The sequence below is a fragment of the Lampetra fluviatilis genome, chromosome 11, assembly GCF_964198595.1.
Source record: "Lampetra fluviatilis chromosome 11, kcLamFluv1.1, whole genome shotgun sequence".
Classification (NCBI taxonomy): Eukaryota; Metazoa; Chordata; class Hyperoartia; order Petromyzontiformes; family Petromyzontidae; genus Lampetra; species Lampetra fluviatilis.
In genome coordinates this window covers 9,099,001-9,121,089 of record NC_136285.1, presented here as the reverse complement: position 1 = coordinate 9,121,089, position 22,089 = coordinate 9,099,001, and the positions used below count along the sequence as shown (strand labels likewise).

General features: G+C 40.1%; 1 protein-coding gene across 4 annotated transcripts in view; it reads right to left on the bottom strand.

Moving 5' to 3' along the window:
• Positions 1-22,089, bottom strand: part of LOC144934776 (FERM domain-containing protein 4A-like) — a 154,049-nt gene that overhangs the window by 82,905 nt on the left and 49,055 nt on the right. For all 4 annotated transcript variants that reach the window (XM_078860910.1, XM_078860913.1, XM_078860914.1 and 1 more), the window contains exon 2: positions 8,673-8,738. In XM_078860910.1, coding sequence (XP_078717036.1) covers positions 8,673-8,738 — 66 coding nt within the window. The remainder of the gene's footprint in view (positions 1-8,672; positions 8,739-22,089) is intronic.

The window sequence follows — 22,089 nt, the reverse complement described above, 5'->3', positions numbered from 1 at the left end:
CTTAGTTGCTCCATGCATCAATGGTGCGGGAGAGGACAGTGCCCAGGCCAGCCACCACTATGCAGGCCAGAACCCATGGGCGTTTGCTTGTTTCCTGAATACCATGCCAGAATCGTGGTGGAAATCAGGACAAGTCTGCACCCTGGTCATCAGTCATACATTCCAATGGTGATCTTGGTAGATAATTAGCTGGTTGATATTGAGATCAATTTTAGAATGTCAGCCGACTGGCATCATCAGTTACCATTGAAATGTGGTACCCTAGGCATCGGCCATAGACAGGTTGCTAATGCTTTGTGCAGTAGATGCGTTCCAAAAAAAATAAAATGGCGCACAAAGCAAAACCAGAATCAGAATCTTGATTTGTACTGGAGAAATCCGATTAGCTATTAAGCTCTTTTTCACAGATGTCCAGTAGGGGTCTGTAAGAACTAAACCGCACGAGACAGCTGCCTACAGAGTAGTGCACACAGTACACACACACACAGTACACACACACAGTACACACACACACACACAGTATACACTACACACACAGTACACACACACACAGTACACACACACAATGTTGTCCCGTGTCCGACCGCATAACCGCACATGGGTCGAAATAGATTCGCCGCACACACGCGAAATAGCACAAACAGAACCTGCACGGAGCGAGGGAAATCTGTATTTCAATGGCAATTCCTACGAAGCCCACCAGAGGCCAGACTCCATGTACCCGCCCCCCCTTCACCCCCCTCATCACCCCCCACTCCCGCCACCCAACCCCAGGATTCCACAATACATCTGATTCTACAACATGGACGGAAATCGAACTGTATTTTTGGAATTAATGTAAATGTTGAACTTCTCTCGCACCGTACGTAGCCAACCGTGCTAATCGGAGGTGCGAATCACAATTCCAGAGTAGCAATCGTGAGAATCGACCAGCTCCAGTTGTCTTAGTTATAAAACCAAAAAAAGACATATCTACAAAGAGTACCAAAATCCGATCATCATTTTTTGTTTGAATTCGTAAACAACAATGCGTGTTATTATTATTTCACTATTATCATATTCGACCTTCTTGGTTCTTTCGGTAAAGTCACGTAGAAGGGAAGTAATAATTTAATTATGTTTTATTTTTATTATTTTATTACTTCCCTTCTACGTGACTCTACCGAAAGAACCAAGAAGATGAATCCCTGCAGTCACGAAAGCTTTAAATCGAAACATATTTATTCGTCTTCACTCAGGAACAGTGTTCTCCTGATACTCTCCAATGACAGCTGCGGACATGTAATTTATGCGAGTTAAGTAATTTCATGGACTCAACATAATAATTCTGAGAATAGAAATGTCAACAAAACGCAGGGCAATCTACAGTCACGATCTCATCCACAATTTCAAATCAACAGTGCACATTTAAAGACACAGGCTCATTCCCAATAACTATAGCTTAGCTATATCATGAATAACCTCATAAAAGTCATTGTTGCGGGTCCCACCGTGATGGATTGTAGATTATGCAATTATTTTATCATTACCTCAGGGCTGTCAAAGTAAAGAACTGCACTTGAAACAACCCTGGCCCTTTCTCGCCAACTGTCAAGCAACAGACACGTTAAGAATAAGACACCGTATCTGAAATCCAATAAAACTACACTTATTTTAATACCTCCTTTCGACACGTATTCAATTCCATCCCAGTTGAAATTTCTTCCTGAAAACCAATCCATCATCCAACCATCATCTCACTTTTTTTTTGTTATTTTGAACATTCCACTCCACCGTTGAAAACGCCATTGTGATTCCATCACATAACTATTTAGCCACGTTAGGGCATTTGACCGCATGTCACAATGTGCCATCATCACTTGCAAAATGCCCTCTTTGGCCATGCCACCTTGGTTACTAGCGATGTTTACTTTGACGATGACAAGCTGGCCGGATACCTTAACTAAAGAACATTCCACTTGGTAGTCATTTATACAAACATAGCTAGTTTAGCGACTCCGAATGTATACTGTACACAGCCGAGGCCCTTTCTTTACATAACACATCCTCATTGTAATGTTCCCGTTGTTTACGAGATCCTGCAGAGTGCAGTTTGGACACATGCACACTTGTGTAGACCCTCCCAATGTAAGCATTCAGGCGGTCCCCATATGCCTCAGGGAATATGCAAACAGTAACTGGTTTCCTCCCACACGAAACCAAACACTCATAAATGGAACTGACCACAAGCATCCCAATGTAGCAGTGCCTTCCTGAATGAAAAAATATTGTTGAGACTCAGTGAGGCTTTCCTGGTTAAATTAAAGGGGCATACTTATTATTGTTGTTGTATGCGTTCCTTCAACACTCAATTAGACACGGTCGTGGTGTAACGGTTAGCACGCTGGACCTGCAGTCCAAATGTTGACGGTTCCATCTGCCGTTGTGGCAGGTGAAACAATTGGGCAATGTATTAAATCTCGTCACCTCTATCCACCCAGCGGAATATAAACTGGGCACACCACGGAACATTATGCTTAGGAGCTTTTGGGCACACCCTTAGGATTAGCCTCTCCAACACTCACCTCGTTATCTTCCCCCTCACCCTACTCAGCTATATATAAACCCTTGTCAAAGCCATCTCTTTGACAAAACTCAGCAACTGTTTTTTTGCTGTGGTTGTCCCCACCTGATGACGGACGCTTGTGTTGTGCCCAAAACGTCGTGATTTAATGGAGTTGTTTTCACTTTTTTTTATATCACCTACGTGACTTTACCGAAAGAACCACCACAGACGTTCGGTAGATCCGTGTGTGGTAGGGGACAAGTCTGGGTACTCCGACCACTTCCAAGATGTGTAGGCCAGCATGAAAAAAAAAGTCGGCAAAATATTACCGAGAAGGAGTCTCTAGAGCTCCCTCTCGAGGTCTGTCTTCCAGCAAGTACGACCAAGCTATTGCAAGGCTGCACCTTTACCTTCAGATGGTACAGCTACACATACATGTTCAGATGATGACCCGGTACAGATCCCCAGCCTCACCGTCTATTGCATGCACTGCAGCCAGTGTGCTCCATAGGATATTTGGGCCTCAAGCATGTTCAATAAAAGTAAAATAAAAATAAAATAAAAATCACGACGTTTCGGAGACAACACACTCCGAAACGTCGTGATTTTTATTTTACTTTTATTAATTTAAATTGTTTTACCTACGTGACTTTACCGAAAAAACCTAAGAATATGAATCCTTGCAGTCACGAAAGCTTCAAATCTAGAAATGTTCAGTAGCTCTCGAGTATAAAAAAAATCCTGAAGATCAAATACACGTGCAATCGTTACAGAGCGATTAATTAAAGTGAGATATTAATAACATCCGAGGGATTTGCTAAGATCCATCCTCAAGGACAACCATGTACCGTACAGTGCTTGCCAAAGGATGGGCAAATCTGTGATGCCAAGGGCTGCCAAAATTGCCACGCAATGGGCAAGCGCAGCAGTTGAGCCACTCATTAAGGTTCAGGAACACTTCGCCCGCAGGAACCGGACTCCTCGCATGTGGTGGCACAGTGCTTTCATCCAAGTCTTGGCCCAATCTCCCCAGGCACACAATCACACACTTCATTACGCCCGATTATGCACAGCTTTCTGACGTGTCTACCACACGCGACAGCCATGCGAGAATAGGCAATCGTGTGCGACAGCCCGCGCCGAGATAAAGTTTATCCCCAACAACTGCACCGTGCCGATTCGGCAAAAATGAAAACTAAAAAATTGGTTTGCATTTGTACGATTTTTTTTTTATACAGAATGTAATATACAAATGTATCTTACTGTGGGCCTACCATTGTGTTTCTAAATTTGCTCACGGTAATCTGAAAAAAACTGACTATCTGTAAACCGCAGAGGTTTCCACTAATTAAAACTTGCAAGAGGCGTATAAATATTAAATACTTCCTTTGGCAGGGGAAAAATATTATATACGAAGCCTTGCCGCATTTAGCAGCCGTGTAATCCAATAGATAAATATTGCAGTCGATATTTTTAGTTGCGGATGTGTACACAATTCCCTGTTTGTTTACAAAAGTGATTGGGCATTGCTACCCGGTTTGCACAGTTTTGTTGCAGCAGGAATAAAGGTATTGAGTGGTGCAGCAAAATCCACAGTTGTTGAGCACTTTCCTGCCTTCAACAACCCAGACTAAACAGCGTGGTGGAACACGGTCAAGTATACGCCATGGCGCGCAAGGCGTGGAGTTGCCAAATCAACGGTAATCAATTATGTTCATTAAAATGTAAAGTTAATTCAATTTAAAAGATAATTAGTCAATAACTAATCTGAAGATTTTTTTTCATTTTTATCGATTTTTTTGCAAAGCAAATTATTGATTGAACTGTTTTGCATCATATTTACACGAACACAAAATGCATCTGTATAACCTTCATAGGCTGTTGGGGCAAGTGCTGTTAGCGAGCACCTATGAAGACCGCCACTGCGCACTAAAGGGTGGTGTGGTTCGCCTTCGTCTCTCCAGTGCTGATCTTTACATACTGCGCCAGGTACTCATTGAAGGCTGAGCCAACCTAGAGGAGCGCCGTTGTTGGCCGTGAGTGGGAATCGAACACATGTGCGCCTGGTTCGTAGCACAGCGCTAACCACTGCTCTACGCCTCCCGACATTTACAGACACGCACGCAGAGCCGCTGCCTTGTTTAAAATTCACTTTGCGGATTAAGAATCGTTTAAAAAGGGCTGCAACGCATAATGGCCATAATGAGTGGAGTAGCAGAGACCCAGCATATGCTGCTCTCTGTGCAGTTTCGAGGTCGGCATGCATCCTCGAGCAGATGCCCAACGGTGCTGATCTGCTGCACCCACTCCCAGGTGAGGCTGTGTTTGACTACAGAACCGGTGGAAATAACCACCGGCTCATGTGGACGGCACACTTCTCACCAGTGTCAACAAGAGAGAAATACGGGCAAATCATTCTCATTGTGACAGCACCCCATGAATGAGCGCAGAAGTGGTGCTCATGTAGATCCTGCGTGCGGAATCGTGAGACAAATACACATCGCATGAGCCACGCCAACAATATCACGAACCGAAATTACAATCAATTTGTATGACATAATACAGTATTGTGTATTGCATGAGAATATTGGTTTACCTGAGGCAATAGGTGTGACACGTGGGAAACATTGAAAAGTGTTTCCCTGCTAGTAGATATGATAATAACCCCACTGAGTACCGTGTAATCCAAACAGGGCTTTCAAGTTTGTCAACCAAAAATTTACCCGTAAAAACAAAGTTTTTCACTGTAAATCCTTTATATGCGTGGCGGCTAGAGTCATCTTGTCCTCTGGCTTGAGATGGCTGCCACCTATGGGTCAGATGATTGGTTGCCACCATTAAGCAATTGGTAATTACATATAATTTTTTGTTCCTAAAAAGTGTACAATTTTTGAAAAAAAAATTCACGAAAATTCATTGTCACGCACAACGAGTCTGTGTGGAAAATGTCAGCTCGATTGGATCACGGGAAGTGGGTTAAAAAACGACCGAAAGATTTGCACGTTCGTAAGCGCGCAAGCAAGCAAGCAAGCGAACTTAATATAAAGGATTTAAAAAGCATTGCCAATCCAGTAAATGTGAACTCATTGTTAACGATATACTCTTCTTCCCCGCGCATGACATTGGAAGTGGCTCTGCTTGTTTGTAAAGTCCATGGAAAGCTCATTTGCAATGCTATTTCCAGAATTGTTTAATTTGTGCTGACAAATAATTCACACGAGTGCCATCAATAAAACATAAGATGTGACAAAATCTTATTAAAACTCCAAGCTACCATTTAGCAGGTGACATGTTTAATTTTGTGTCAAATTTATGCCATATCGCAAGTGGCAATATAACATTCCTTTACAAGCTAACGTTGAAAGCAGATTTATAGTTTATTTTCGAGGCTAGTTTCGTCGTTAAAATATTCACAGGCACAAGATAACTGATTAATGGGAAACCAACATTTTAACGAACAAAGTACCGATGTCGTCAGAGATAATACTGCAGGGGCGAATTTCTGTGCTCAAAGCAGGTAGTGAACAATGATGTTATATTTTTCCGATCTGTTTCCAATACTTATCTTTTGCACACTATATAATCCATTGATATATATTTTTTTAAGGACGTAACAAGGAGAACGTATAAAAGCCAAGGAAAAAGTGCAGCCCTGCAGTTAGTTGGTTATAACACTGCTGGCAGAAGAGCCTCAATGAGGGAGAGCTCTGGAGAGAATGTTTGAACCGACTCTTTCACACTGGCCAGACCTATTAGAAAAGTGCAATTGCCCAAACTTTGCTCCTCCACACGCAACCGGCCCATATACAAACTGCGGTGAACCCATTTATACTGATAAAAAAAACTAAAACTTGCACCATTGTTTTAACTGCCCTGCTGGGATATCAAAGCAGTGATCTCTGGATTGCAATTCCAGTGTGCTAACCATTACACTACAGCACCCCCCTCCCCCCAAGGATGATATAACATAAAAAAACTACAGCTATAAGTTATGACAATCTAATATTCACATGTGATACGTGTAAAATATGGGAGCAAGGAGAACTTGATGTTTAAATTTCATTTTTTGGGCTGGCACATAAAGTTGGTCTGGTGTTTAACGTTATGTTTACTACTTTGCAGAAACTTGTACTAATTTCCTGCCAAAAGCTGGAATAAAAGTATGGCCCACGAGCATTATATGGTGGTTAAATGAACCACAAAATTCCGCTGGCCTAGCGTTAACTTTAATTTCTCCTTTATTAAGCAATAAACTATTGAAATATAAAAGGCCCATGGGTCACTTTAAGATCAGCTATTATATGTTAATATTTATTTGTGTATCGCCTTAAAGTATGAGATTGCAAACATGGCACTCGAAACAACTAATGGAAACGACCATCAAAGAATATTTAACCAGCTGCTATAATGCGTATTTTGTCCAATTTAAGTTCACCAGGCAGGTAATCATTTACTGCTTGTGGACTAAGGAAATTACAACTGAAATAAAACCTTTCCACAAAATAACACGCTGTGTACGTGTACATTCGTCAAGGCACTGGTTCAACCATCGCATGCCACACGGCGCGTTTCCATGGGTCATACACGTTCTGAATGAGATGGTGTGTATTAATGAACAAATTCACAAAGCTAACATTCCTTATGCATCCATAAATAAAATGTAATAAACATCACTGTCTGGCGAGTGTGCACGACCTTGACAAAACGCTCTGTTTCACAACGGCCATTGCCTCCGGGACTTGTGCATATTAAGGTTACCTATCTGGTCGTCTTGTTTCATCGACCACGTGTGTGTGTGGGGGGGCTTTACAAACGAACCTCAAAACCACACGTGTCATTCGGCAGGAAAGGTAAACAGGGAAATGCACGTGCCCCGCTTAGACCCTTCTTCTGAAGTCAGTCCTTTCCCACGGAGTGAGCTCCCCTTACATTTTTTGACTCAAACCCCAAAAGCTTTTGAAATTCTGGTGACAAACCAAACATGAGCAGGATTAATTTTTTAATTTCACGAGGGGGTATAGAAAAGGAATTCTATATTTAGAGCATTAGAGAAGAAAGAAAAAGGCAGAGAAAGTATTTTTTCTTCCAAATAAGACACCTAATTAAATGATAAAACTATACTTTTTTTCACCAGGTAAGGCCCACTGAACTATGGGACCTCGCCACAACATTTTATAGCAGTGAAATACTCTAAACACATGTTTCTAAATGTGGAAGGAAAAACTGGGGTAGCTAGAGCAAATTCCAGGCGGCCACGGGAAGAACATGCAAACTCCAAATATACAGGCGTCAAGGTTGGGATAGAACCAATGACCTCCTGTATACCCGGTGAGGGAGTTAACATCTCGCCGCTGTCGTGTCTTAGGACAGTGTACAATCACATCTGGACATGTACCGCCCATGATCCTCTTTAAGGAGGATGCAAGTCCTCTGTTTTTTTAAACATTCTATTCCAAATATGTATCTGGATAATTTTAGAGAGAAAAATAATATTTCCGTTTATTTTTGCAGTCTATATTTGTTAAAATAATCATGTTCTCACATGAGGTTTTAGACAATGTTGAAAAACTATTGAATATGTAATAAATGCGAACACGATGCAAATGAAAATACATTTACTGTAGTTTGCATAAGAACATAATTGTCTTATATTAGAAAAAGTAACATGAACCAAGTACTAAATATATTACTAATCCACATCTCGATGTAAGCAACCATAATCACAAAAATATTTGTCTAAGAAAATGCTGTACCAACTGAGAAATTAATCAATGTCAATGTTTGTGTGCGAATATTGTTGCCAACACATTTAAACCACCTCGCTTCACAACCGTCTTCATACGCATTGCATACCACACAATTTATTCGCCTCTATCTGTTTACCGTTATTTTTGGCATGCACATTTCACGGACGATAACACATTTCAGCTCAACAGCGATTCTGCAAATAGGGAGAGTGCGGATTCCCATAGTAGCCAGCCTCCACGGCAAGAATGGCCCCGGTTTGTGTGCCCAGGTAACATTCTGGACATCTGTGAAAAAGAGCTTCATAGCTCATCGGATTCCTCCAGCATATATATTTTAAAAAATCAGATTCTGTACAAACAGTGTTGTGGGCAACGCTTACCTGCACCAGCAGCTCCAACATCCGGCCATCCAACAGGTGAACGTGGCAACGCCGGCCCTCGGCCATCTGAAACAGAGAGGCAGGGACCACTATTAAATTGACAAGACAGTTCGTGATAATTGGTTTTTTACCCTTTAATCTGGCAACAAAACTGACACCTTTTTTACGAGGAGTCATGTTTGCATAGACCACAATACCTGCAGTCATAATGCAAACAAAATACATAACTCTGATAATGTATGCACTGTCCTTGAAGTTGATTGGTCCACACACGAGACAGCTTTCCTTAGAGCCTAGTCTCACATGATGTTGGACCAGATGACGGCAAAAGGCGCACAACTCAAAGACAATGCACCATCAGAGTATGAGAGCTCGGGGTAAGCATTTACACCATTGGTACCTCATTTGCCAGTAAAAAAAAATATGACAATTGTTTTTTTACCCTTTAATCTGGCAACAAAACTGACACCTTTTTTACGAGGAGTCATGTTTGCATAGACCACAATACCTGCAGTCATAATGCAAACAAAATACATAACTCTGATAATGTATGCACTGTCCTTGAAGTTGATTGGTCCACACCCGAGACAAAAAAGGTGTCAGTTTTGTTGCCAGATTAAAGGGTAAAAAAACAATTATCATATTTTTTTTTACTGGCAAATGAGGTACCAATGGTGTAAAGACAGTTCCTTATAGAAATCCATGTTCACGCTCGCGGCCCTCACATCAGGTGGGGACAATGAGCCAAATGTTTCCCCTCCTCTAAATACAGGAAGAGCACCGAGTTCTTGGACGTGCTCCGTGGAGTTTGTGTGTGCCCACCCCAGTGATGAATATCTGCACCGGAGGCTGGACCTCCACTCGGTTGACTCGGCCTTAAACGAGTATCTGGTGCGGTGTGTAAACATCAGCATTGGCAGACAAACGCGGATGCGCATGGTGGTGGCCATACCACCCCCTCTCGTGTGCTGTGTGCTGGCCTTCATAGGCGCTCGCTTACAGCACTTTTCACAACAGCTTGGGAACGATATAGGTTTTGTGTTCACGGAAGTAATATATAATTGTGTAGCTCAGTGCGAGGTCACAGAGATGGTTTTTTTTATGAACTAATTCATCTAAAGCAAGGAGCTTGGGAGAAATATTGTTGTTATTGGCCAACGCTCATGTTGAAATTGTGAAGTGATTTCAGAGCTGTGAGGGAGATGTATGGATTTTTCCTGTTTATATATATAATCATTGATGGGTAATTATAATATTATTGTATTGAGGTACAAATCCACATATATAAATACAGTACTGAATTATACTGGTGTGTACATATATAAGCATACTGGATAAGAAGTGCACACACCCATGAAGTTAGGTGTAAATTGTGTTTATGAATAAGACATGAATTAAAGACTAATAGGAAAAACAAAGCTTCAGCCTTTATCCTGAGTTACTGACGATGATTATTCTCTGTTTGTCACCAGATAGGAGAAGCCAAGGGGTGTTAAGTTGCCCAACATTAAGCAGAGGCTGTTAACTGAATTGTCACAAAAAAGACAAATAATAGACGCAGGTGACTATTTATAGAATGCTAATGTTTCTCCATTATTTAGAGCAAAATAACACAGATAAATCAGGTTTCAATGATATATGTTGTTTAATTGTGGTGAAGCCAATGCTGCTAAAAATACAAATAAAATTTTCAATCAAATTAAATGTATTCCATATTGGCTTTCAGAAGAAATGAAAATTTTTTTGTGTAACCCATATGATTCATTGAGCTATGAATTCAAATACCAACACTGCATTCTGATCAAGCGGAAAGGCAAGAAACCCTAATTAATAATGATGAAAAAGTGTCAGCTCTACTTTGAATCGTTTCAAGCGCTGCTGTGTCTGGATTTTTCTACGTCCAACCCCCTTGCACTCGCGCAAAGGAAAATTTGACAAGAACATCTGGGAAAGGAAACGGGCAGTCAGCGGCCAGGGCCTGGGAAACTGAAAATGTTATTGCAGCACAGCTGGCCTTCCTGCCCTCAGAGCTCGGAACATTGGACACCGACTCGTGCAGGCAGATAGCATGCAGCGTGTTTCGCTTGGAAGTCTGAAACCCATCCAGGCCAGGAAATCCCTGGACAAAGTGACCCCGTACCCGACCTTAATCCTAAGCACTCCACCCTACCTGGACCAAGACACGCAGCGCATGAAGATACACTGACACATTATGAACACAAAGACAAACACATCTCCACTATAACCATTTCAGACTGTTTGGATAAGTGCTGGAAACAAGCACCTATTATGAAGGCTGGAATGGCCCATGAGGGGTTGGTGAGGTCAATGCCAGGCTTGGCCGCCTTTGTCTCCCCAGTATTGATCTTTACACATTGCACCAGGTCGTCATTTATGGCCGAGTCGACGTAGGGGAAACCCAAGACGTCTCAGATAATTGCCACAGATGTTAGCCGTTGCCAGGAATTTAAATTGCAAAGCTGGATTCGTAGCACCGTGTGCTAACCACCCTGTCACCGTTCCCCACATGGCCACATGCCCACACACAATATACAGTACATATTACTCTGTATAATCAGATTAAGAATCCTAGATCAATGCAGCAAATAGGAAACACATAACACACAAAGTCTCATTGGCCACGTGGGTATAGTGTATCTACCCAATATTGAAATTGTCCTACCAAGATCCCAAATCATAATGAAGATGTTCAAAACGTAAACATTCCCATCTGATGGACCATGTTTATACATACACATTGTACTGCACTAATATGCGTTATTTACTTGGTAACTGTTGCAGCCATCAAAGCCACGATATGCAGAGGAATGTGTGTGCCTTTTTTGTCACAAGCTCATTTTCTCTCATGACCTGTGCTCAACTCTGGCTGCATTCCCCCAATATTTTTAATGGGCGCATGTTGGAAAGACAAACATTTGCATTCCTTAAAGTAAAAAGCCAGCCAGGCACAGTGATGGTCTTTAACCATCTCTTGAGTCTGAACAGAACACAAGTTGAGATAAAAAATTCACAAGCAAAGCAAAAACGCACACGGGTATATCAGCGAAGATAGAATAAGGCATGCAAATGGTAAAATTCAGTCGAGACACACAGGTGTGAGATGTTTAATCACAAATACGTGCATTAGGTTTTTGGTTAAGCAATAAAGAATAAATATCCGTGCAACATGTTTTTTATTTGCGTGCATGGCTAATGAAATGAATAATAAAACCATTTCTAGTTTTTAAAAAATTTGTACTGTATAGTCAAATTATTTTGTGTATTTATTCATGCTGTTATGTTTCTATTCACGTGCATTTGTAAACAGAGTATATTTAAACATACTCTTTGGTTCTTTCGGTAAAGTCACGTAGGTATAAAATAAAATAAATCACGACGTTTCGGGTGCAACACAAGCATCCATCATCAGGTGGGAAAACATGGTCTGCTGCCGAGGCAGACTGTTTTAAATAGTTTGAAATGGGTAAAAAGTATATATTTTGTCCCTTGCTTGTAAAAGTCCCAAAAAAAATTCCCCCCATTTGTGATTTCATAGCAAGAGGATAAGGTTTAGGTAGAGCTCCTGCATTAACTTGCTGACACCGCTGCTGGCTGAAGGGCCTAGCCGGATGACTTGTAAGTGGTGGGAGTACTACACCACACGTGATCTGCCAATCGACGAAGGTGAACCCATTCGTACAGCTGGGCGGACCGAGGCGGGAAGGGGTAGATGGGGGAGATTTCATCAATTTGACCAAATGTTCAACTGCTGCACCAGGAAATTGAACCTGGCGACCTCTGTATTGCAAGCCCAGTGTACTGCTAACCATGATAACTGTAGTATCACGAACGAAATGTATTGCACTGAAATTAAAACTTGCTGAAATACTCCACATATTCTTAGATAATGATTAATGCACCAGTTTAGATCGAACTGCCGATGTATGCATTGCAAGTCCAGCCATTACAACATGACAGCATTCCCTTTCATATGTATATACAGTACAGTTTGTATTACAAGATAAATAATGCATTCGTAAATTAATTCATCCTAAAACAAATTTCCCAGGCTCCAGAGTCGAGACTCGAAATGCAACGTCTTGTTTAGACATTTATTAACCAAGGCTCGAGATAACATTCCAGTACAAACTCGCATTTTATGTTTTCATAAAACTAACAAACAATCAAGAAAAAAAATATGTTCTGTGCCAAAAAGATAGTTAATTCGCAACCTTGCCACACGTGGCTAAAATTGTTAATTCACGTTAAAGGGTGACATTTTACCCCAAGAAAGGCACGCTGAAAGAATGAATGTAGCTTGACAAGGACTTGTAGTTCTGGCATAGTATATGATGTGTGGTCTATTTAGCAGTTATTAATTGGATGCTGGGAGCACTACTTCACCTTAAAAATAACATCCACTCAAATGTCAAGAACATTATCCAATGACATTCACTTGTCAGTTTGGTCTCTTTGCACGACTGCTTTATCACACATTAGTAATAAAATTATAATTATTTGAGCTGCACGCTTGAATATATTGTACTTTACTATGAGAGTACGAGTGAGCAGCGGGCACAGTGATTCACACACTGCCCTACGAAGCCAACAAGCTGCCCACGGCTAACATCCGTGGCGATAACTGAATTTGTCATGCTTGCCCATCCCCCTGGATTAACCTACACTGACCAGTGTGGTGAAGTATGGTCAAACAATTACAGATATGCAGTGGATTATTCAACGCATTGAAAGCACTTTCATTCATGTATTCAAATATTCTCATTGCTTAATGTTTGGATTAATTTTAGGGTATTTTTCTCTCCAGATGATCACCGAAGTCATAATAAAAAATAAACAATGACTTACAAGGGGATGTATTTTTAATTTAATAGAATGCAATAATTTCTCATGCATAAAGATTATTGTAAAAAAATACAGTAACAATTTACAAATGTGGTATTTACTCCCAGAATGTTTTTTTTAAGACGTGCCTTCAACTGAAAATGTTTAAATATGGGCATAAATAACCCAGATATTGTTAACTTAGTGGTAATTTCTTCATAAATGCCTGTATGAGTATTGAGATGCATTAGTCTTAAAAAAAGACGAACATATAATTATACATTTATAAGTGGACATTACCTCATTTTCTCTGTTATATATCGTTTTTTTACTACAAGAACAATTATCGGCTAAAAAGCCGTGAGATTGTAAGACTATATGCACGGAAGTGGAAAATAAAAAAAATGTGAAATTAATGTTGTTGTTATGCAATTGCATGCACTGTACAGCACTTCCATCATTGAGAAACAATATGCGATTTCTGAAAGCTACGCTTAAATGGTCACATAATTATTCCCAGATATTATCAGAAAATTGCTTAAATTCAATCCAAAGCATAACATTACACTAAAATTGAAAACCATTATTCTCGTTATTCATAGCTTATCTGCCGGACAATGCGTGCTGCCAGAACCACGGCTGAGAGACTGCCCATACCCTTCTCGTCGTTTGTTTTGTTTACGCCCTAACACCCTCATTTAACCTCAATCAATACACTTTTCACGGTCCCTCGCGCCTTGGCACTCAACGCGAACACGCTTTGCCTAAAAGTCGACAAGCCACAGGGTAATAAGCAGTGCTTTCAAATACGCGCGACGCAAATGCGACCTCAAGTCACGTGCCGTGGTTGTGACTCCCATACCAAGTTCCCCTGGCTCATAGGCAACACTGTCAACATTTGGGGGTGATAAATGTTGGTCTTGCGTATGGTGTATTTTCATATTCCTAATAAGGGCCCAGACTCTGATTATGAATGCAACTGAATACGAATGATGTAAGGGTTTCCGAGAAGCAAACCCTATGAGGAAATGATTAAATAAATGTACACTCATAAGTTGTGGGGCCTCACCAGCCCATGTTTGTCTTATTTTAACTTACATAGCCCATTGGCCAAGAACAAAGAATTAACGATTTGTACGGCAGAATAGTGTGATGAGATGAGTTGATGCGATGGATGGTAGAATAAACGATGATGAAAGTGACAATGAGCGGTTGATGATGATCGAGTGTGATGAATGGGCAGGGGAAGTTGGGATGAGGGTCGGTGTTCGTGATGGGGAAGGGGAGAGGAGTTTGGAGTAAGGGAGGGGAAATAAGTGTGCTTTAAGTGAAGACTGGAACAAAGACAGTGGGGACGATTGTTTGACATGTGGGGACAGTTTGTTCCAGTGCAAGGGGTGCCAGCAGCGAGAAAGAAGGGAATCGTGATTGGGCACGAAGAGGAGGGAGAAGAAACTGAGAAGTTTCGATTGCAGCCGGAGGATCGAGGCCTTCGTCAGTCTGAAATATCCAAGAGTCACGATGGGCTCTGATTGCAAAATGGAGACAATTCTACAATCAATGTGTGTATGTGTGTTATAGGTATGTATGTTGAACTTTTTTAGCACCGTACGTAGCCAACCGTGGACCACAAACTAAACACAAAAAGCAGCTTTAAATAAATGAGTTTTCCATCTAGATGATTTTAAAAGAGCATAGCCCAGTGGCTTCCTAATATCGGAAGGAAGAGCGTTCCAGACGGCCGCAGAAGCGCATCAGAAAGCGCGCGAAGCAGTGAGCGTCTTTGTTCGATGGCGAGCCAAAATCCGCTACAAGGATGACCGAAACTCGCGTGACGTTTTATGTTCCTTAACGCGATCAGCAAGATATTGTGGTTCATTGTGGTGCATTGTGGCAAGCACTCTGTGTGTAATGAGAGTGACCTTATCAAGTATTCGTTCAGCAACTTGAAACTAATGCACCTCAGCAATTCGTGCCCTTTCCATGTGATATCAGCCTTCTTCAGGGTGGCAATGTCTCAAAGGGTTACCTGGTACAATAATAATTATGTTGCTAGGGAAAGTACCACATGTTCATACGGCTATTGTGGTGCTGTTTTCATGCAATGGTAAGCACACTTGACTTGCAATCCAGAGGTGGCCAGTTTCATTTGACCTCCCAGCGCGGAAGTTTAAACAATGGGCACATTTCTTTAAAAAAAACAATCGCCATCTATCCCCCCTGAAGTAGAAATGGACCAGGCAGAGAATCAGCAGATCCGTGTGTGGTGGGGTAAAGTGTCAGTACCTCACCTCTTTCAAGCTCCTTCTTGGTTCTTTCGGTAAAATCACGTAGAATGGAAATAATAAAATAATAAAAATAAAACATAATAAAATAACTATTTTATTATGCTTTAATAAAAGAAGACATTTTTATTTTATTTTATTATTTTTGTTTTTATTATTTTATTACTTCCATTCTACGTGACTTTACCGAAAGAACCAAGAAGATGAATCCCTGCAGTCACGAAAGCTTTAAATCGAAACTCTTTCAAGCTGTCTGTTCAGCGTGGTAGAGTAGGCCAAATACATCTAGAGGGGGTCTCCAGAGTGCCTTCTCGTGTTGGCCCTTCTGCCAGCAGTGGCATGAGCAGGACATTGCAGGGCTGCACTTATTTATTGTGCTGGCTACAAATACATGCCTTGCAAAACCATGGCTTTGCCAGCAATGCCTGCAAGTATGGTCCTGATGGGGCATGAATCTCGAGTTCTCGCTCCTCTTTTAGGGTAGGAAATAATATGACTGAACTGTATAGCGTATGTGTCCATGATCGTTTACATGTATTTACTATATAGAGAATGTTTACACTGTATACAACTTTGTCTTCTCCAAAACAGTAAATAAATGGTACCCGAAACACACCGCTGATGTTAACACGCAATGCTGGAATTCACTCTTTGAAACAACAAATACAGTATAGTATGTATTATGTTCAACTTCTTTCACACCGTATGTAGTCAACCGTGCAGTATTTATCTAACCACTGGGCTTGTAAAAATATAAAATGTTTATAAAACGTTGAGAGGTTAAAATCTAAACAGATTAAATGTTAGCATTTTCTCCTTGTATTTGTCCATGATGATTTGATTTTAAACTACACAAACATGTCAATGCGGCCCATGTTAGTGCAGAGGACAAATATGGTAATTAGGCAGTAAACAGTGAACATTCCCTAACTGTTTTGCCAAACAAGTAGTGGTCTTATTCAGTGCATTATATAATTGCTTAAACCTTGAACTGCTCGCCTTTCAGTGGACGTGATTATTCGGTGATAATGAACCACTTGTTTGTTTTCCTGGATAAATGACAATTATAGAGGAAAAGTCTGAATATGAATATTAAAGTTATAAGCTGAAACAAATGATTGAGCACAAAAGCAACGATTAGTTTTATTTTGATGATTGTACAAACACGTTTGTTTAATTCTACTCATGCCAAAGGCAATCCTGCTAATTTAGCACACATTTAATTGGTTTCCTTATTATTTAGGTGAAACTGTACCGTTCACACACTGGTGAACATTTATTTATAATTCACATCCTACTGATTTAGACCCTGCGTCAATCCACTGCTGTACAGGGGCCTCTTCCCCGCATCGTGCAGGACCAGTTCAACTGTCACTCATCGGGGATGTTCGCCGTTGCCTGGAATTAAACTCAAGGCTGTCGGGTCGAGTGCAAACCTCCGCATCACTGACCCCGCCCAACCCCAAACCTTTCATTCATGAATCAGAACAAAAATACACGGGGGGCATTGAGATGCACAGAGAAATTTTCCGCAATCTGCATGGTACAAAAAAAGCTTTCAATTGCAATTGCTGCAAATCATAATCAGCCTTGACACAACCACGGTTTCGCTCTGGATTCACGAATTCAGCACGATTACCGGCTGCATTCCCCACTGGTCCGATTAAGTCAACGTGGTTATTTAAAGGATTGCATATATTAGGGGACAGGTTTTTTTTCTTCTTTTAATAATCTAAATACTCATAAGTGGGACATGGCAGCATGTATTGTTAACGTTTTCCAAAAAATAGCTATCGACAGGGTATGATTTAACATGAAATACAATTTTGATTTAAAGCTTTCGTGACTGCAGGGATTCATATTCTTGGTTCTTTCGGTAAAGTCACGTAGAAGGGAAATAATAAAATTATATTTCCCTTCTACGTTACATTTATTTATTTTATAATAAAATTATATTTCCGTTCTACGTTACTTTACCGAAAGAACCAATAATATGAAATACAATATTTAAAACATGGGATCCCAGTCTCTCCCATTTAAAGTTTACATTTTGAATCGCGCGACTGAGAAGGAGAGAGAGAGGGAGTGCAGTCACATCGGGGCTGGGCACAATTGGCTATGTACGGTGCTAAAGAAGTTTAGCATGCATACATGTATCATGAGGTACAATTCACTCTGACGTAGGTGAGTCTTTTGCGGGGTAGCAGCATGCGATTACAGCATCACTGAAAGCATTTCAGTCTGCCAGTCAAATTCCATGCAATTCTGGTGAGAGCCAAATTATATTCTTGAACACCCTACACACTGTCCTGTCAATCCCAAGGTGTTTGTACAGAGCTACCATGAAGTATATAGAAAGTGTCACGTGTATCACGGAGAAAGATATTTCAATTGTTGTCGTGAAGCATTACATTTAGCATTTTTATTTTTTAGCTGCAAAACGTTCAATCTTTAGGAATAATTTAGTACAATTTTCTTGCCGCATGTCACACATCTAATTAAACATATAGGCCATTGTTAATCCATCGCTGAATGAAAGCCTGCCCATGTCAAAATAATTGTTTGATCAAACTTCGCCATGCTGGTTGGGAGAAGGACCAGGACAGGTTTATAGATCACTCCTCACTGATGCTAACCATGTCTGGGAATCGAACTTAGGTCGCATGAACCACTGCCGCCAAAGGTACACCTCATCTCACAGGTACCTTTAAAATATAACGCCACATAAAGAGTGCTTTCATACATTCATATTAGCAGATATTCAGAGAGAGACAACGAATCTTGGATTTGTGTGCTCTTAAATGGCCTATATTGAAACTAAATTAAAGCTTTTTGAGGCCAAATTGTGACAATTTGCATAATCATATATGCAAATTTTGGTAGTAAACGTCCAATTACAATTAAAATCATGAATTATTTCTGAAAAAGAGCTATAAATAAGTCTCCTTTAAAAATATGTAGTCTTGCCAGCATGCCTGGGGCTCATTATCCACAGATGTTCATTTATCCAATGACCTGCTTGCAATGTGTTTTTTCAGCCATGAATATTGGCCTAACAGGCCAGAACTAGAACTGAAATTTGTTCAAACATTTTAAGCACAGGATAATGTCTAAAAATATTGTTTTATTTGTTTATTATTTACCTTTTGTAAATATCTAAACTTCATTTCCATATTTTCAATATAAGACTGTTCATAAAATCTCAGCTTCCATTATCCATGTTGGTTTTAAGGCACTGATTGTGAACTTTGGTGCATATGCTTGCTTGGGTATAGAAATAAATGCTGTACATACCGTTTCTTCCATGATTATATATATATTTTTAAATTTACAATGCATAATATAGACATGTCTGGAGCCGCAATGGTCACTAAAGCAAAATGCATTTTATATATATTCAACAATAGTAAATGTAAGGCTCCGCCAGACATATTAAATTGTTCACCACTTTAGACTAGGCTGAATTCTACCGAGAATGCAAGAGGGGCAATCAAGCTTAAAGGTCATTTTGAAGTGGACAGCGTGGACGACACATGAAATATTTACTCAAGAATATGAGATGAAAATGCACATTGCAGATCGTCTGCAAGAGATCCCCAGTTTAATATTCTGCACGTAGTCTTACACGTTTCTGTTTAAATAAAATCGGGATTTTTTTTTGTTTTAACAGAGAGGGTAAAGGGACACCACGAATGTAAGTTTATTAGAGCAAAAACGATTATGTCAGCTGTAAGAACTGAATACAAATAGCAGCAGTTTTGGGCTGATATGTTAACTTCTGACCTTTGACATAACTGCGCCATAACATTGAACTTTTTTTAATTGCAAAAACTGAAAGAGAATTCCTGCCACGTGCATGGAAAATAAATCTGCAGCTGAAAAACAAGATTTGCTGTACAACAGAAAATGATTTATACCGAAAGAGAAAATACTGAAAAACATACAATCATCCGCTTTCCCATTTACCCAACCGGCAAGATAATCGTCGTGCACTTTCACAAGAAACCTGTACTGCAACTGTAAACATTATCATGTTATTCGTGATTAAGTTTTTTTAAGGTTAGATCGCGTAAGTATAAATGTGTCGTTAGTCCACCACTGCCCGACGCAGCCAATTAGGAAGGTTTGTCACATAAACAAACGTGCTTCCAATAAGTTACCAGTTCAGCCCACCGGTGTGTTGGAGGCACGTTCTGTTCACGTGACAAACATTACTAATTGGCTGTCGGGTGGTGGTGGGTTAACGACACATTTATATTTACGTGATTTAACCCAAAAAACCTTTAATATGAATAATATTGGTCACGAAAGCCGATGTGTAAAATGATCAAGTTAATGTGGCTATACAGACCTGCCCAATGCGACATCAGTAAGGGAAAGTGTACCAAGTTCCTTATGATTTAAAACGTGGAGCAATAGAGTAATATCTTGATTTGAAGCTTTCGTGACTGCAGGGATCCATACTCTTTGGTTCTTTCGGTAAAGTCACGGAGGTAGAAATATGAAATAAAATAAGAAATAATATATCTCTGATGACGATTGCTTGTGTTGCGATCGAAACGTCGTGATCTATTCTTTTTTTTCAACCTATGTGACTTTACCGAAAGAACCAAAGAATTTAGTAATAATTCATGAGGCGATTAGGACGTGTCGTTTGTGATCTTTTTGTTGTTGAAAATTCTAATGGAAGGCAGTTGAAGTATTTTGCCATGATATTTTATTATTTTAAGTCTACGGTGCAGATGGAAAGGTTGAAAGCCCATGGGTGCAATGCAGCAGGTACAGATGACCTCAAGAGACGACACATGCCACGTTTGTTCACACCCAGTTTGGTATGTATTGTGTCCTGCATTATTTATTGATTGTAAAATGTGCATGTATTATTCATTGTGGATATTTCTCTTTACCTTTCAAGGCGATGTTTTATGCTAACCTCGCGCATGTACGACCAAGTGCACCTGTTGAAATGCAAAGTTATCGCGTCCAAAGCATGATTTTCGTGAATGTTTACACAACATATACAATGGGAAAAAATGCTATGTAAACACTGTCTATTATAGAGTAAGCTTTGAACATGTCTATCAAGGTTTTCTTTGCCAAAATGTTATTGTATCTCAGCCATCTCGTTTCTAGTTCGGCCTTGCTCTAAATGGAGGTTAGATTAAAAATGAATTTAATTGTATTTTCAACCCAACAAAAACCACCAGTCACATGAAGGTAATTATTTCATTTGTCACGCAGTCAATTTCTTATCATTCTTTCATCGATTCGACCACGGCCATTTTCCAAGATTACAAATCTTCGCACACTTGATATGTGCTTGCATGTAAAGGACCCATTCGACTCGACTGTTTACTCCGATCCATGCTGTATTCAATCACCACATATCAGGAAATGTATTTCTTTACAATATTTTCTCACACTGCTCAACGTTGGAATGAGCATTCATCATCTCTTCCCAGTTTCCTATAATCTCATGAAAATTAAAGGAATTTTATAAGACTATCATTACAGAAGCGCTATTTCGCTGCTGTCCCTTTGGGTCTGTGTTCAGCTATAGCAATTACAAAAGAATATGATCCACCACGGTCCCACACATTTGTGATTGGCACACTTCCCGTGTATACTCTTCACCTGACATCAATGTGAATTTTAATAATATCTGGCATTATCCCAGTCGTAAAAGCTTTGATATCAGATGCAAGCGACCTGTCAAAATGACTGGAGCAGCCAATTATTGCACATTGATCGCTTTCATGAGACATGGCAAGGTCATGAAAATGTCAAGAGCAAGGGCGTAGCTTATGAAACCCACCTGCCATTTCGTGTTTACAAACAACGAGGGCCTTTGGCTATGAACCTGCCATTAAATTTGATCTTTATGTTAAAATCTATGAAAGGTTTAACGCATGGCCTTTCACACGAATAACGTTTTGTTAAATGTTTCCAATTAACTCGTTGATTTTACTAAATTAATATATTAATAACAACGATATTTTACTTTTCCTGGAAATATTTACCGAGCCTCAATACTATTTTTTGCGAGGGTCCTGCAATATTGGAATGTTTGGCTATTTCTGTTATTTAAAACTACCGCATTTAAGTTTTGTGATATAAATACCCCATATTTACCATCGTAAATATGAGTTGAAATTGCAATGCTCTCGTTATACCTCGAACCACTGTCAAATTTCACGTGACAAACATGTAATATTGTCATTTATTTATCCATGAACGTCTCAGTGAGTCTTCGGACACAATTTAAGGCGGGTCCTGCAAAATAGATGCTT